Source organism: Alosa alosa, chromosome 10, assembly GCF_017589495.1.
Source record: "Alosa alosa isolate M-15738 ecotype Scorff River chromosome 10, AALO_Geno_1.1, whole genome shotgun sequence".
NCBI lineage: Eukaryota > Metazoa > Chordata > Actinopteri > Clupeiformes > Clupeidae > Alosa > Alosa alosa.
In genome coordinates, this window is record NC_063198.1 from 33,266,816 (window position 1) to 33,285,328 (window position 18,513).

At 47.0% G+C, this 18,513-nt stretch overlaps 1 protein-coding gene across 1 annotated transcript in view; it reads right to left on the reverse strand.

The window, feature by feature from the left end:
• Positions 1-2: 2 nt before the first annotated feature.
• Positions 3-18,513, reverse strand: part of kdm5ba (lysine (K)-specific demethylase 5Ba) — a 31,304-nt gene continuing 12,793 nt past the window's right edge. The window contains exons 10-28 of the mRNA XM_048255529.1: positions 16,647-16,805; positions 16,177-16,358; positions 15,882-16,044; positions 15,170-15,289; positions 14,729-14,923; positions 13,071-13,252; positions 12,135-12,259; positions 11,058-11,208; positions 10,417-10,531; positions 8,331-8,710; positions 7,347-7,485; positions 6,757-6,936; positions 6,239-6,391; positions 4,750-5,214; positions 4,095-4,188; positions 3,244-3,425; positions 2,815-3,001; positions 2,622-2,782; positions 3-911 (exon numbers count right to left, since the gene is read on the reverse strand). Coding sequence (XP_048111486.1) covers positions 774-911; positions 2,622-2,782; positions 2,815-3,001; positions 3,244-3,425; positions 4,095-4,188; positions 4,750-5,214; positions 6,239-6,391; positions 6,757-6,936; positions 7,347-7,485; positions 8,331-8,710; positions 10,417-10,531; positions 11,058-11,208; positions 12,135-12,259; positions 13,071-13,252; positions 14,729-14,923; positions 15,170-15,289; positions 15,882-16,044; positions 16,177-16,358; positions 16,647-16,805 — 3,471 coding nt within the window. The 3' untranslated portion in view covers positions 3-773. The remainder of the gene's footprint in view (positions 912-2,621; positions 2,783-2,814; positions 3,002-3,243; positions 3,426-4,094; positions 4,189-4,749; positions 5,215-6,238; positions 6,392-6,756; positions 6,937-7,346; positions 7,486-8,330; positions 8,711-10,416; positions 10,532-11,057; positions 11,209-12,134; positions 12,260-13,070; positions 13,253-14,728; positions 14,924-15,169; positions 15,290-15,881; positions 16,045-16,176; positions 16,359-16,646; positions 16,806-18,513) is intronic.

Consider the following 18,513-nt stretch of genomic DNA (forward strand, 5'->3'; position numbering starts at 1 on the left):
TGTGAGGAAGCAAATCATTTTTTATTCCACAGTGGAAACAACATTTCCCAGTCAAGGTGCACCCATCAAAATATCCACATCTCCACGCGTCCATCTGCTACAGGCCCTACAGGGGAAATTCAGCAATCTGTACAAATGACGTCTACTTCACAAAGCCACAGGCCCAAATGCCGTTCCATAGCTACTGAACCCGGAGCATCCAGTTCAGTTATTGCTAAGATAAATAAAGCTATACTACATCAGGAACAAAGTTCATATTATTCAAATACATGTACCAAAGCAGAGGATTGGAAAATAACTCAGATTTCTTTAAACTGTGTACAGTCACATTTGTGTGGTTTGGTGCGGTGAAAAAGGGTGATGGACCGTGAGGCAGCTCGGCCTGACGCGGCTCGGCACGGTGGAGCTGGACTGGGTTCACCACAGGGAACGCCATTCCACTCCACTCCGCCACATTCACTCCCACACGAGGGAAAGACACACACACACACACACACACACACACACACACACACACACAGACAGACAGAGGGTCTGGAATACAAAAGATTGAGAGCAGTGATACTCTACTTAACAGTCCATCCAGATTCAGTGGGGAAGGAGCTCATAAAGGCAGCGCAGGAAGCGGCTCTGTGTGTGTGTGTGTGTGTGTGTGTGTGTGTGTGTGTGTGTGTGTGAGAGAGGGAGAGAGTTAAAGAGGGGTAAAGGGCATCAGAAGCACACTTGAAAGCCAAGCTGCTGTGTAAAAGTGAGTCTGTTGAGTATTTTGGTCCTCATGGCGTGCCGTAGTGGTTGTCGGCAGCGCAGCTGGAGCAGATGTAGTCGTCTCGCTCTGCCTCCTCCACAGACACACCCACGCAGATCTGATGGAACCATTGGTTACAGCTGCCGTCACACTGCACCCAGTTCACCTGAGGAAACACACACACCACTCAGTATGAATACAACACACACACACACGCAAACACACACCACTCGGTATGAATACAACACACACACACACACACACACACACTAGGGGTGTCACGATTTCAATTTTATATCGAAATTACATCTTAATCTCGAACTTCGAACTCAAAAGCTACTCGCAAGTCGTCATAGCTGGACAATGTGGGTCATGGGGCCAAAAATAGCTTGTGTGAAAAAAGTGGTTGCTAAATATGTAATGCAATGATTAGAAGAAATAGTTAATTATGCAAGAGAGCAAACTCCTCCAGAGGGAATGATCTCTCTCTCCAGGAATCAGGGCTGGCTTTCCCCACAGGAGCCCAACACTGTGTGTGTGTGTGTGTGTACGCATGAGTCTATACAACACTGTCCATGGATGTGTGGAAATCTGCATTTGTTGTGTCCAAAGGTGTGATGGTATGTATGTGAGTGTAGGTATGTGCATATTTAGGTGAGTGTGTGTGTGTGCGTGAATATGTGTATATAAATGTGCGTGTGTCTGTGTCGTGAATGTGTATATAAGTGTGTATGTGCGAATATGTGTATATAAGTGTGTGTGTGTGAATATGTGTATATAAGTGTGTGTGCGAATATGTGTATATAAGTGTGTGTGTGTGTGAATATGTGTATAAGTGTGTGCGTGCGTGTGTGATTATGTGTATATAAGTTTGCGTATGTGTGTGTGTCAATATGTGTATATAAGTGTGTGCGTGCGTGTATATACGTATATAAGTGTGTGCGTGCGTGTGTGTGATTATGTGTATAAGTGTGAGTGTCTGTGCGTGAATATGTGTATATATTAGGGCTGTCAAAATAACTGATTAATTTAGATTAATTAATTTGAGAAAAAATAACTGATAGAAAAAAATAGTGCAGATTAATCGATTCCGTATGACCTTTGACCCCGAGCCGTTCTAGTCAGTAACCATTAGACTGTAAAATGAAGGAGAGAGAAAGAGAATATGTGCTGCCTGGATCATTGATGGGAACATTTACTCTTAAAAAACGGCCTGATGGTGTTGATACAAATAAAATGTTGATTAAAATAAAGTCCTCTGCAATGTCTGCAACAAGGAATTTGCATATCACCGGAGTTCGTCAACTCTAAAGTTCCACATCAATGCAAATAAATAGTGTTGACATTGAGGGGAGTGTTAATTTATTTTCATTGTGTCCCCTAGGTTATATCTGTGGCCTGAAATGCCTTACATGTGAAAAAAACTTCCCGAAGCACTTTTGAATTGATTTCCTCAGCATATTAGGTCATATTATAGATTATTATGGCCATTATTTGAACAGTGAAAGTAATAATAAAAGAGTTTTTGAACTTTAATGTCACTAATGCTGATTATTCAATGATTCATTTGAATTTAAATATTTAAAATACTCACAGCAAAAATTATATATGCGATTAATTTAGATTAATTAATCACAGAGTATGTAATTAATTCGATTAATTTTTTTAATCGATTGACAGCCCTAGTATATATATATATATATATATATATATATATATATATATATATATATATATATATGTGTGTGCGTGTATATGCATATATAAGTGTGTGTGCGTGTGAATATGTGTATATAAGTGTGTGCGCGCGCGTGTGTGAATATGTGTATATAAGTGTGTGCGCGCGCGCGCGTGTGTGTGTGTGTGTGTAACGGACCTCCTCTCCCTCGGGCAGCTGGCAGTGGACGGAGGCGCATCGTGCAAACTCGTCCTCCGAGTCGTCTGAGCCGGACGCCTCCAGGGAGCTCTGAGGGGAGGAGCCAGTGCTGCGTGCCTCCCTGCGCCTCCCCTGGCGCTGCCGCCTCCTCCTCCCTCCTGGCGCCGCCCCGTCAGCCTCCTGCCATGCCAGCCTCCTCCCCCTGCGCCCTCCCTCTTCTCCTCAAGGCCGCGCATGCATGCCGTGGTCTTGGGCTGCTTCTTCTGCGCTTTCTTGGGCTGCACCTCCTGTGGCTCCTGCGCCTCCTTCTCCAGACGCCGCTTGCTCTGCTTCTCCCCGCTGCTGCTCACTGACTCCTTCCTGCTCCGTGACATCACATCCTGTGGAACACACACACACACACTCTCTAAACTGGCTGTAAGTCTGATCTTCCCCAACAGCTGTGCCTGTGGTCAGCTTCACTGCTGGTCATTACAGCATCACGCTTTAACTGAAGCCTTCACATCTGTCCTACAGAAACTCTTTAGGATCAGCACAGGATTCCCATCAACCTTCACCAGCCAGTCACCGCATCACATGAACGGACCTGTGCGGCGGGCTCAGAGACATCACATGGACTGACCTGTGCGGCGGCGTGCGGCGGGCTCTTGTCCAGGGGGGCGTAGTAGAGGTGGTCGCAGTGGCTGGGGGGGGCGTGGCAGGCGGCAGGGCTCTGCAGTGTGAGCAGCAGCTGCTGGAGCTCAGGGAGTGTGACCTGCAGGAGCAGCCCCTCCACGAGCAGCTGCTCCACCTCCGCGCTCTCGCCTACACACACACACACACACACACACACACACATACGCACGGACACAGACACACGCACGGACACACGCACACGCACGCACGGACACACGCACGCACGGACACACGCACACACACACACACATGCACGCACACACACAAAGACATTAAAGACCTGCTCCTCCGAGTCCACATATACACATAAGTGTGCATCAGACAACCACACACACACGACAGGTATGTACAAACACGCATACATTAACACACAATACACAAATAGGACAGGCATGCACACACATTAGACAAATATGCGTCAAACACACACACACACACACACACACACACACACTAAAACACAATGCTGCCATTTTCCACATTTCCAATATTATATATGGGCTGGTGCTGCTGAGGAGAGAGCTGCTGACCGTTGGGGAGGATGCTGGGCCTCTCAAATACACACACACACACTTAAACACAATATTAGCACACGGACTGCTGCTGACCGTTGAGGAGGATGCTGGGCTTCTCAAACTCAAACACACACACACACACACACACACACACACACACACACTTAAACACAATATTAGCACACGGACTGCTGCTGACCATTGAGGAGGATGCTGGGCTTCTCAAATACACACACACACACACACACATAAACACAATATTAGCACATGGACTTCTGCTGACCGTTGAGGAGGATGCTGGGCTTCTCGATGAAGAAGCTGCTCCTCTCCTGAGACGGGGATGACTGACTCTGACTCTTCCCAGAGAGACGCCTTCCCTGCAGGACGACAACGGACAACGCACAGGTTACACACACACACACAGCCGACATGAGGAATATAACACACACACACACACACTAAAGACTATAACACACTAAAGACTATAAAACACACTAAAGACCACAACACACACTAAATAATACAACACACACACACTAAAGAACACAACACACACACACACACTAAAGACTACAACGCACACTAAAGACCACAAGGCACACTAAAGAACACAACACACACACACACTAAAGAACACAACACACACTAAAGACCACAACGCACACTAAAGAACACAACACACACACACACTAAAGACCACAACGCACACTAAAGAACACAACACACACTAAAGACCACAAGGCACACTAAAGATCACAACACACACTAAAGACCACAAGGCACACTAAAGAATATAAGCGAGCAGCAGAAAGCTGATGCATATGTATTTCACTTGACTAAAGAATGTAACACATACAGGACACAACACTTGTGGGTATCAAAGCGGCTCGTAGAGCAGCAGAAAGCTGATGCATGATTATGTATTTCGCTTGACGTACGTTTGTGGAAGTGTCCCCAGCGGCGTGTGTGTGTTTCTTGCTGGCGGGCCAGCGTTGCGGAGTGGCGGAGGGGAGCTGCTGGACGCGGTGCTGCCACTGGACGGTGCGCTCGATGAGGTAGCGCAGGGCGTCGCCCTCGGGCAGGCGCACGCGGATGCGCTGCAACGCGGCCAGCAGGGGGAGCACGCGCTCCAGGGGCGGCTTCTCTGAGCGCCAGCACAGCGGGCACAGCCACGGACGCCCGTCCACTGCGCCCGAGGGGTCCTGAGGCGCCGGCACACAGCTGGAGTGGTAGAGGTCGTGGCACAGCTCGCACTGCAGCATGCCGCCAGAGGGGGCGCACTGGCACACACACACGCGCAGGGACGAGGCGTCCACACCGGGCTGCAGCTTAGCAGCGTTAGCGCTGCGCAGTGCACACACCAGCTCCAGCTCCTTCACACGCACCTCACCCAGCGTGGCCATCTGGAACACACACACACACACACACACACACACACACACACACACACAGCAGGATGGGAGGTTAGTCACAACAAGGTGGACAAAGATTGCGACCCTGTCAGTGCTCACTCTTGTGACTGTCACATAAACTTTACAGGACAATTTACCTTCAGTTCTTCATCATCTACATCAGACTGTCTGTCTGTGTGTGTGTGTGTCTGGGGCCTTTTACACGGCGCTGTTTTTTTATTTAGCTTATCAGTTAGACCTTTAGGCGTTTACACGACCCCGGCATTTTAGGAGGCTGTGACCGATAGTTTTTGTAACCGGCTTCCGAAGTGGGATTTTTTTTAAACCGCCTGCTAACTTTTGCCGCGTAAACGGCAAAGCCGGCAATTTTATAACGACATAGTCCCACCCCTCAACTCAGCCACCACACTCGACCGGACACGCCGCTTGTCAGAACAAACCAAACCTTTTGTTTATCATATTAAAATGTTTTTTTCCCCCCCCGTCATGATTTATGTGCACAATGTATCAGCCTTTTGTGGCTAAGTTAGAAGCACACGCTAGCTTAACTTTAACTTCAGCATTAGCTTACTACAACCCATGACTAAAGCATGTTAATGTTTTCTCCAGTGGTGCTCCGTTTGACAGTTTAATTGAAAACCGAATTCTGTAGTCTCCTTATTTCATGCGACTGCTTAACAAACTGTTAAACAATGTTTTGTCTTCTACGCAAATTAAATGTGAAGTCTCTGCACGGCCGTCACGGCGCCATCCACTGGTCTGGCATATGCACTACAGCACCTTTAGCCACTTTCACCTCTGTGGGTCAACGTGACTTTTTTTCTTGCCGGAATCGTTAAAGGTGTGAAAGCGGTAAGAAGAAACACACCCGTTGGTTTTGTGTAAACGGGCCGTCTCTGTGTGCGTCTCTGTGTGCGTCTCTGTGTGCGTCTCTGTGTGCGTCTCTGTGTGCGTCTCTGTGTGCGTCTCTGTGTGCGTCTCTGTGTGCGTCTCTGTGTGTGTGTCTGAGTCTTACAGCTGATGCGGTGTCTTTGCTTTCTGACAGTGATTTCTCCACGTCACTGAGGGAGTCCATTCTGTTTCGTCGGAGGGGGGGCGACGTCTCCTTCACTCGCTTCACCTTTGACCTCTGGGAGCCCCCACCGGACTCACAGCGAGGGCACAATACCTACAAGGTTGGTCACACACACACACACACAAACACAAGTGAATGAATAAATATGGCATTGTTTTTTATATGGCATTTTTTGTGCAGTGTGTGTGTGTACACAGCAGTGCAGGTTTGGATAAAAGTATCTGCTAGATGAATAAATGTAAGTGTGTGTGTGTGTGTTACCTCCAGCAGTGAGTAGTGTGTGGCAAGGGGCAGGTGTGTGTGTGTGTGTGTGTGTATGTTACCTCCAGCAGTAAGTAGTGTGTGGCAAGGGGCAGGTGTGTGTGTGTGTGTGTGTGTGTGTGTGTGTGTGTGTGTGTGTGTACCTCCAGCAGTAAGTAGTGTGTGGTGCAGGTGTGTGTGTGTGTGTGTGTGTGTACCTCCAGCAGTGAGTAGTGTGTGGTGGGGGGCAGGAAGGTCTTGGTGGCGCTCTCCCTCCAGGCCTGCACCTCGGCCACGAGCCCCTCCAGACGAGCCACAGACTCCAGCGCTATGGGGATCCCCCGCGCACGGCCCACCAGCTCCCCTAGACACGCCAGCACAGGGGCACGCCCGCCCAGCTACACACACACACACACACGCGCACACACACACACACGCACGCGCACGTGCACACGCACGCGCATGCACACACACACACACACACAGTTAAACATACACATTTAAACACACACACAAAATACATATACACCCCGTTAAACATACGTACACATTTAAACGCACACACACACACACACACACACAAAATACATATACACCCAGTTAAACACACACATTTAAACACACACACACAAAATCCATATACACCCAGTTAAACACACACACATTTTTTATATACGCTCCTATAAACCTCTGCCAGTGTACTCAATAAAACACTAGACCAACAGACAAGAGGACAGGATCTTTAGTTTTCTGAAGGAGTCTCTTATTATAAAGGCTCCCCTACAGGCACTCTCTCTCACACACACACCTGCAGTGCATCGGCCTCCTGTAGCCAGTCCTTGGCCTTGCTGATGGCGTCTTTGAGCTGCAGGCAGTTTGGCAGGAAGGCAGGAACACTCTCGGCCTCCTGCACCGCAGCCTCCAGAGTGGCCAGGCTGTGGCGGGGTCTGGGACACACACACACACACAGAGTCAGACACATGGATAGACATAGTGCCTTTTTAGGCAACATTAGTTGACTATCTGATCATTCTGTGATAGAAGATCTGTGAAGTGTGTGTGTGTGTGTGTGTGTGTGTGTGTGTGCGTACTTGTGCCAACAGGATATTTACTCTCCTAGAGGATCTCTACAAGATTAGGGCCTTGTTCATTTCACTGGGTGGTCGACCAGTGACTAGAAGAGTGAGTGTGTGTGTGACAGAGAGTGAGTGTGTGTGTGACAGAGAGTGTGTGTGTGTGTGGCAGACAGAGGGGATGGTGCCGGCCCAGTGAACAATCCCATGGAGGGCTGATCCAGCTAATCTGGCCGGAAGCTGCTTTCAGTCCAAACGCCAACTCTGCACTTTCCCCTCCCACACACACACACACACACACACACACACAGGAGCAGTAGAGTGCAGCTAACCCCTCTGGGCATAATTAAGTCAGCCCAACACTTATGCATTATGTTACTTTTATATGATTTAATAATACTTTTTAAAGAAGTAACAAGGTGATATACCACTTTTTAAAGCCACCGCATTAAAATGACTTCTCTTTAATTCCCTTGTTGCAATTTTTTTTAAGATTTCTTTAGTTATGAGGTTAACACACAGGAAATGTGCTTCATAGAGCATGTGTGTGTGTGTGTGCGCGTGCGCAACCTGACCTGTACACACACACACACACACACACACACACACACACACGAGTTCAGCCTGTCCCACCCATATATTAACAATCCCATATACAATATACATACACAGTGTGTGTGTGTAGTGTGTGTGTGTGTGTGTGTGTGTGTGTATCTCACCTGGCCGTGAGCAGTAGCTGGGCTCTCTCTTCCTGGTGTTCACACACGGTGAGCAGCTCCTGCAGACGCGCCATGTTCCGCTCCACACACGCGTGTGCGGCCAGCCCCACGCCCTGGTCGATGAGCCTGCGCATGCTGTCCAGCGTGAGTGTGTGTGTGTGCGTGAGCGGGTGTGTGTGTGCGCAGGCCTCCCGCACCGCCGCCACCCAGCGCGCCTGCTCCACGCGCTCACGCAACACACACAGCTCCTGCAGCTCCACGTCGAAGCCCGCGCCCTCGTCCAGCAGAGCTTGCATGGACGCCACACACACACTCTCCAGCTCCGCCGCCAGGACGCCCGCACAGCGCCGCTGGAAGTCCTCCACGCGAGACAGCATGTCCTAGACACACACACACAGAGAGATTTGGATTATCTCCCAACACACACCATTTTCACTAGTAGTAGGGTCTTTAGGAGCTTGTCTGATGTGACATGGCACACGCAGGTCATGTCCGAGTGTGTGTGTGTGTGTGTGTGTACCTTTAACAGTGTAATCCAGCGTTTCTCAAACTGTGGGTCGCGACCCACTACTGGGTCGCGGAGACATGCCAGGTGGGGCGCGAACTGACGTGAAAAACAGGAGTTTTTTTCATTTTTTTTTTTTATCTGTAGCCTAGGCCTTCCTTTATTGATAATAATGATCATACACCTCCATCTCACAAAACAACCACACTCAAACAATGTCATCTAGACTCGTAGCCTATTAGTAATTAGATTAAAATGCCCTATGCCTGGAACCATAGTCCGAAAATAATGATTGACGTCGGAATTGTAATTGCAGCGGAATGACACAAACTTTCTCAAAGAATGTAAGTGTAGTTGGGTCGGAGTTAAGATGGATAAATTTGTGACAAGAGGAAATACAAAGGTTGCTGATTCAGTACCAGTGGTTAAAAAGACTGCTGAGCCAACAAAAATAAATGTAAACGAAAATATGATGAATACCTTGCACTGGGCTTCACAGTGGTGACTGTAGGGGCAGAGGAAAGACCAATGTGTGTTCTTTGCCTAAAACCGCTAGCAGCGAATAGCATGAAACCCAACAAATTACGCCGACACCTAGAGACTACACACCCCACTCACGCAAGTAAGCCAGCAGGTTGGTATTTTATTGAATATTGAACAATGCTGTAGAATATTGGCCTATTGCTAATATGTTGCTGGAAAACAGAAATGTGTGTGTTTAACTTATAATATAAATAAATACATAATATTGTATCTGCAGCACCAGCTGATTTTAACTCTGCTGAAGAGGACCAATTTATTGAGCTGACCTCTGACTCAACACTAAGGCTGAGGTGTACAGCTCAGACACGGAGTTATTCTGGCTAGGAGTGGAGAGGGAGTAAGCAGTAAGTGGGAAGAGCTGTGCACATTCTTCTTCCCTTTGCTACATCTTATCTCTGTGAGATGGGGTTTGCAGCTGTTGCAACACTGAAAACAAAGTACAGGTCTAAGCTCAACATTGAACACAACTTGAGTGGCATTATCAGGCCTGCAACCACGTTTTGAAAAGATGTGCAGTGCCAAACAGGCCCATTGCAGTCACTAAGTCAGTGATGAGGCATACACTTGGTCATTTACATTGCTAAACGTATTTGTGATAGATTGAAACAAAGTTATAAAACAGTGGTAGCCTGTAGTTGGCCCTTTTTTTTTTTTTATGTTTTGAACTCCGACTATTTTTGAGGCAAAGATTTACACTATTGCACTTTTATTTTTCTATTTTTTAACTGATGTTATTTGTCATTGATTTAGATTTTTATTTTCTCTATTTTTGAACTGATGTTATTTGTTACTGATGTATATTTAGAACTTCGTTATTTCAATAAATTTGACAATTTTAAGCTTGACCTACCACTTTCTTAGAGCGATGAGGGACAGGTGGGTCCCGAAAATGCCCCCTTGATCAAAGTGGGTTATGAAAGAAAAAGTTTGAGAACCACTGGTGTACTGGTGTAACCTGTCTGATATGATGGGCAGGTTGTAGAGTTGTGTGTAGTGTCTGAGGTGTGTGTGTGTGTGTGTGTGTGTGTGTGTGTGTACCTTTAAGAGTGGAGTCTGTCTGATATGACAGGGCAGGTTGTAGAGTTGTGTGACGAACGCTCTCAGCTCCTCCACAGTCACCTGGTTCTGGCATTTCCCTCCTCCTGAGCGATACCTGCACATACACACAACCAGCAGTGAAGAGTGTGTGTGTGTGTGTGTAAGTAATAAAGTAAATATACTCTTTTGATCCCATGACGGAAATTTGGTCTCTGCATTTATCCCAATCCGTGAATTAGTGAAACACACTCAGCACACAGTAAACACAGTGAGGTGAAGCACACAGTGAGCTAATCCTGGTGCAGTGAGCTGCCTGCATCAACAGGTCAAGGTTCGAACCGGGAGCAGTGAGGGGTTAGGTGCCTTGCTCAATGGCACTTCAGCCGTGGGCCTACTGGTCAAGGTTGAACCCGGCAACCCGCCGTGTTACAAGTCTGCCTCTAACCAGTAGGCCAGGCTGGTGGGCAGCGCGGTTTTGTGTGTGTCTGTGTGCGTGTGCATGTGTGCGCGTGTGTGTGTGTACCTGGTCTGCCTCTTGCCGTTGAGCAGCTGCTGGGCAGCGTGTTTTGTGTGTGTGTGTGTGTACCTGGTCTGCCTCTTGCCGTTGAGCAGCTGCTGGGCAGCGTGTTGTGTGTGTGTACCTGGTCTGCCTCTTGCCGTTGAGCAGCTGCTGGGCAGCGCCGGCGCTCTTCTCGGCCTCCTGAATGGCCACACGGAGGCGCTGCAGCAGCTCGCTGTCCGGAAACGACTTCCGCTCCGACTCCGCCATCCTGCTGCGGAACTCATCCAGGTCTGACAACACACACACAGTTCAAAATCACATACCACTACAGAACCCAACCACTGATTTCAGATACAAAACTCTCATCTCTTCCCTCACACACACACACACTCTTTAGGATTATAAATCCTGTCTTATCTCTGAGAGAAAGCTGAATAGAACATTAAGTCCAATATTCCAATATATGTTCTGCACTTCTCATTAGTGGGTCACTTTGACACTAAAAGTATGATTCTATGTAATGCCTGTATGATATCTGTACTGTCCCTGTGTATATCTGTGTGTGACCGTATTTAGATAAGAGGGAATATTATGACTTTGCAGTGTTTCACTGTTCTGCATGGCTGCGTCCGTAGCTATCTGCTCCGGATTGCCAGGAGTCTGATTTAGTGTAGTCCATGTGAGATGGGATGACCAACGCCATCTCTATTTCCTTGTCTAGTTAGAGCAGCTGATGGATCTTCAGGTGAAGTCATGCTGTCTCTCCCTTGATGCGCATCATTGTAAATAAAACTCTGTTACTGATTTTTCATACTATTGATCTGACTGGGTCTCTATTCATCTGTGGGATCAAAATGACCATCATCTCTTACATGGTGCAATGTCAACACCTCAAGACCTTAGTGTCATCTCAACTGGGTGCTAAATCCTCCTGAGTGTCAATAAAAACTTTATGAATAAAGTATAACACTCACAGTTCTTTTTTTAAACTTTGCTAATCGCCCCAGATGGTGCAATGCTCTAATCCTGCATGTCTGTGTATGTATTTATGCATGTATGTATTTAGGCATGTTTGTGTATAACTTCATACATGTGTGTGTGTGGCTGAATGAATGAAGTATATAATGTTATGTAATGTTATGTAGTGTTATGTAGTGTTATGATGCTGCAAGGTGGACTAGTAAAGTGCTGTGATGCGGTTACCGCAGTAACGCACCTGTCCTCTGGTCTCCTCTGGCCTCCAACATCCCCTTCACCTGAGCCGTCCACACGTCATACGACGAGGCCCGCAGCGTCACCGCCTGCAGCATCGGATTCAGCTCCGACAGCTTGTACTTACAACTAACAACAAACAAACACAAACGTCATGTTTTAAGTAAATAATGTGTCAAATAAAGTGTGACCAAATATGTACACTTCATTTTAAACAAATAAAAAAGATAGATGTAACAAAACCCACAAACAAGCAGCAAAAGAAAATAAAGAATTCCGAAGTGCAGTAGGCATCACGAAAGCCAAAAAGAAAATTCCCACCAATTTTACGCACTGGAAACAGCCGTTTCAATCAGCTGCTGTGCTGCTGGTGTTTTGCCAAAAAATGGAGGACAACGTGATCAACCTGTGCGACATGAGAGGCGACTGATAAGCCCTAATAACTTGAGAAGTTCGATATGGAAGCACTTCGGGTTTTGGGTGAACTATGGAGAAGGACAAAGCGGTATGTAAACTGTGCAGTCGTGAGTTCTACATAGGCAAAATTTGTTTGACATTTTTAATCGTAAACAGCCACGTTGAAGCCTGCAGTAATGTTTTTTCACTGATGTTATGGCAGTCCACTCTGCCTATTGTTTTTCGAGAATGTTGCACTCCTGTTTGTCGTTGTGCACGAAACTTCACGCCAATACATCATTAGAAATATTGCTGGCTGGCTGGTGCGTCTACAAGCGCCCTCTTTACGTTCATCCTAATGCCTGTTAGTTGTTTGTGGATTGGCCTATATTTGGCGTTGGAAATGGAAACGTCTTTAGACATAGAAAATCGATTTTACAATCGATTCAATGAACATTTCAGAAGTGACAGCCCTAGCTTCCATTGATGAAGGCTGTGTAGGTAGAATAGGGTGTGTGTGTGTGTGTGTGTGTGTGTTACTCACTTCAGTGTGTATCCTGTGGGGGTGCAGGAGCACAGGTGTGTGATGTGGTGCAGGCATACGAGCTGGGCGGGGCTACAGGGGCAGGTGAGGGCGGACAGGTAGCAGGTGGTCCTGCACTGGGCACACTGGCGCTCCTCATCAGGCAGCTCGTCATAGTCCACCTGCTTAGACTGCCACACACCCTGAGAGACACACACACACACACACACACGTGTTAAAGGCTTCAAACACACAAGACAGGACCATAGTCTATTTAGGACAAACACACACACACACACACACACACACACACACACACACATTAAAGGCTTCAAACGCACATGAGACAGGACCATAGTCTATGTAGGGGACACACACACACACACACACTATGTAGAGCAGGGTTTCCCGCAGCACTTTGCAATCAAGGCGGCCGCCTTGGCAAAACAAGCCTGCCGCCTTAACTACGTCGTCAAAAAACAACAACAACAAAAAAAAAAAAAAAAACGTGTTACTTTGTCCCGTTTTCTCCCTTTCATTCCAAACCGTGACCAACGTCAATCTCCCTTCTCTGCAGAACGCATTAAAAAATAAGAAGAAACAGGTCATGAATCGAAAAATAATCAGATTTTATCATCTTTACATATGTGATATGCCATATTACACAAAACTATAAAATGATCTAAACTTCATTTCACTCTCGGTGTATAGATCAGGACAGACTTGCGGAACAGGCTGCAGGTCAACAGTCTGACAGCCTGCATGAAGATAAGCATTAATGGTCCAATAGTAAAACAGTGCAATTACCAAAGGGCCCTTGAAATGATCTTTTTAAAGTCAAGGAGGATGGCTTGTAACAATGCTAGTTGTCAGCTCTGCCATAAGTAGTGACTGATCACATTTGCACATTTTGTTGTTTTGCACTTTCTTTTGCACTTGTTCTATAGTTTGTAATAGTCTTTGTTACAATTGCACAAATATTTTGAAATATTTGTATACTGTTGTATAGTTTGTTTGGTGTTGTTACTTTGTTCTTTGTTAACTGTTATTTTGAGAAGCTGGTTATTTATTTATAATGTAGTGTTTAATAAATAATTGTTAAATATACAGAGTCTGTAGTGTATCGCACAAAAAAGACCCCCCCCCCCGGACCAACGACCTACCACCTTGACTAACACATTTCCTGCGGGAAACCCTGTAGTGTCCACACACAGTTGAAAATGCAAGACTCACACACGGACTGGCCAGCCCTCGCATAGTCTGCACTGAGTGCAAAAACATTGTTCTGCATCTTAAGTGTGCATCTTAAGGTTAAAGGCTTTATGCAGCACATGCACAAGTGTGCATCTTAAGGTTAAAGGCTTTATGCAGCACAAATAATCTCTTAACTACATCCAGAAATCATGAATAACATCATTAGTGATGTTGGATATGGTTATGACAAAATATGTGAGTGTATATGCATGTGTGTGTGTGCGTGCACCATCTTGTAGGCCCTCTCGCGGAGCCCCTTCTCCTCGTGTGTGTGTGTGTGTGTGTGTGTGTGTGTGTGTGTGTGTACCATCATGTAGGCCCTCTCGCGGAGCCCCTTCTCCTTGTGTGTGTGTGTGTGTGTGTGTACCATCATGTAGGCCCTCTCGCGGAGCCCCTTCTCCTTGTGTGTGTGTGTTTGTGTGTACCATCTTGTAGGCCCTCTCGCGGAGCCCCTTCTCCTCGCTGATCATGGCGCTGAGGTCCTTCTGCACGGCGCAGGCCAGCTCCAGCTCCAGCTGCTGGGCCTTGGCCGCCATGTTGCACACCAGCTCGTCGTGCGAGAACACACAGTACCGGCTCAGAGAGCGGTAGTGCTCCACACAGCGACGGCCCATGGGCATCTGGGAAACACACACACAAACACACACACACACACACACACACGTAAACTTCAGAGCAGTATGGCTGTAGTGTGTAAGTGGTGGGCACAGTTCTTTTCCTCATTCCCAAGGCTGAAGGGAAGGGACACCAGCTAGAACTAAACAACCAACGATATGAGCATCACACTCACCATTAATGTGATGCCTATAATGGAATGGACTCTGCTTAACTGTCAGCGTGTGTGTGTGTGTGTGTGTGTGTCTCACCCAGTCCACGGTGCAGAAGTTGACAGCTTCAGCAAAGTTGAAGCCCTGATTGAAGCCGCTGTGATAGGCCCTGGGGAAGGTGATGACAAACTCTCCTGCGCACTGATTGGTCCGATAGATCTGAAAGATAAAGCAACATTTAAATTTAAATACAAAGTGTCAGTGGTTGAATCTGTATCCGTTTACACACACACACGCAAATGCCCCGCCCCCTCCCTCTCTAACACACACACACACACACAACTCTAATATTTGCTTGAGGCCAATTCTCACAGCCAGTCCTGAGCAGGGAGCAAAGTCTACAAAGTGAAAGGATAGAGGATATCTCCTAGTCAATAACAGGTCAAGTTTCTGCCAAAAACTATTACAGTGAAAGTAGAACTAGTCCACACATTTCAAAGTTCACCATTAAAATAAAAGTGGGATTGTTTAGGGTGTATGAAGGGTGAGTGCATGTGTGTGCGTGCGTGCGTGCGTGCGTTTCACTCGGCTGTTAGTGAGTGAGAAACAGTGCAGGCATCTAAACAGCTCTTCCCTTCCAGCCTCTAAATGGGTTACACAAGTGCAAATCCCCCAAATAGCACTCCAACTGGGATTAATCCAGCTACATCACCCTCTGCACTTAAAAGAGTGTTTGGGTACTTAATGAAAACCAACTGCTGCACGAGGGGTGTGGGGGTGTGTGTGTGTGTGTGTGTGTGTGTGTGTGTACCGGCACTCCGTGACTCATCAGTGTGTTGGGGTTCATGATGGTGACCAGCTGGTGCAGCAGATCTGGCTGCGACTCGAAGAGTTCGGGGGCCAGCTTCCTCATCACCCCCTCCAGCTGCTCCGCAGCGTAGCCTGGAGCTCCGTACCACGTCTTGGGCTCCCCCCTAACACACACACACACACACGCACAAACACACACAGGGATTAGATTAGACCCCCTCACAAAAAAAGCAACACAAGTTTAAAGACTGTTAGCATAGTACGCGTAGTGTGTGTGTGTGTGTGTGTGTGTGTACCAGTGCAGGTAGTTGATGGAGTAGCTCCAGTGGTCCTCTATGTGCCAGCAGAAGGAGGAGAAGCACATGCCCACGTAGAGCCAGGGCAGCTTCATGCCGCAGATGTCCGCAGTCACGTGGGTCAGAACAGACGCGTCCAGCACCGGCATGTTGTTCAAGTTCCAGCCGCTGCTTAGGTAGTGCTGCGCAAGACACACACACACGACGCTCAAGAGGGCTCCAATGCATACCGGACCCATACATTCATGTTACATATTGCTTGCGTGGTCAGTAAAGTGACTGGTATATAGCAGACACTTCTATCCAAAGGGACATGGACTAACAATGACCGGAGCGGGAGTCGAATTCCGACCGATTATCAGCTGGCACCGATACCACTGCTCCACCACGCACGCACACACACACACGCGAGCACCACACACCACACACAAACACACGCAGGTAAGGCATTAGGTGCTAGATATATGTACCTCCTCTTCTGAGGTGGCTTTGTAAGCTGCGCTCTTGATGGGGAAGCCGCTGCCGAAGTCTTTGGAGGCGATGTCCGCCCCATACTCCACTGTCACGTCCTCCTCGATGGTGCTGACCAGGCGCCAGAACTCCTTCTCCACCAGCTCCGTGGGAACCATCTGGGCAGGAAAGGACAGCACAGTTACTGGACAGGTATCACACACATACACACACACACACACACACACACACAAAAAGCGCTTTCAGATACAACCTCCGGAGTATATGAGGAGGTTTGTCAAACGGAGGTCCTACCCTTCGGATGATTCAGATATGATGCTAACCTGCGGACCTAATACTGACCTTATACGGATCGTGATGTGTGAACGACATACACGCATATTACAGAATCTCTGTGTGGTTGTCGAAAGTGAGGGGTGGGGCTTGTAGAGTTCACAAGATGCGAGATATGACGCAGAATATATCGCGGCCGCTGCCTGTCACAGCTGCTTTTGTTTACAAAATGTAGCCTATGCATTATGTAGGCTAAAGAAGAGAAATCTATTGTGCATAGGCTAATACTTGAAGTAGGCTAGTCACGTAAGTGCGCACTTGAAATTGACCTAGCCTACAGTATTTGTATGTGAGCAAGATCATACAACGTTTTTAAGCAACAAACAAAATACTAACATTAATAACAGTGAAGTTGTTCGTTTTTTCATGGTTTATTTTTTCCAAAAGCATCCTCTCCCCATGTGTCTATTGCATTTACGTAAGGAGCTTGGAACAAAGTTGGGTTTTCTTCGTTTTCATTTTCTGCTCAGCAAATATCAGCGAGCTCAGCAGGTCATGAAGGCTATCAATGAACAGAAAACCGTGTTGGCTAACAATTTATTAAATACTCCTGTTATTGTCGTCCAACGACGCCGCTGTAGGCTACTGCCTTTTCAGCCCTTCTGCTTATGATGATCCAGTCTTCTGAATTCGCTTTGTCCTTGCCATGCAGTTGGAGGCTAACGGTTCTTAACGCTCCTTCAGGTGTTCTATCAAAATGTTGTATGCCCTCATGGACAGTAGCTCCGTGCTGTCTGCATCTATCCAGGTCGGAGATTTTCTGGACAGCACTATGCCACTCCATCATAACACTGGCATTTAAGTCAGATCTAACCACATGGACGCACGAAAAGAAACGCCACCAACACGCCTCTCACTAGGTGTGAATTTTAACCGCATGTTCTACTCCTCGCTCAGACACAGCACATTTACATAATGTCCGGAGGAAATACTAGGGGGTCTGAAAAGCTTAAAGACACTGAAAATATGTAGGGACAATGTATAGAACGCCTGTCATTATTGGGAAAATAAGTCCCGACAGGGTGAACTGGACTCCGACGCGCAGCGGAGGAGTCTTGTTCCGCCCTGAAGGGACTTATTTTCCCATAATGACCGGCGTTCCATACATTATCCCGTTTATTACACGGCTACTTGCCAAAACGAAATAAACTCCCCACGATATGACTTTAGCCTACATAGCCTAGCCTATTTGTTACCGTTCATCGTGGCATTTGCTGAAACAAATAGTTCGCAGCAACACACGCTGAACTTGAATCAAACATTCTTTAGAACACAGCTGATCAACCGTCTGCTTTCACTTTTGAATGAAGTTCCAGTCCTTGCGTAGTGATATGAAATACCCGAATTAGAAGCACAAATTCCGTTGCCATTGACAGCGGTCATTATTTTTTTCAGGTCCTTTCCCAAGAAATAATGACCGCTTGAACTTTGGGAAATCACATTCAAGTCATTGGAGCGTTCTACTTGCCTTGTGAAGAGCGTGTAATAACAGAAAAATAATAGTCTGGACCACCAATCTTCTGTTATGTAGGC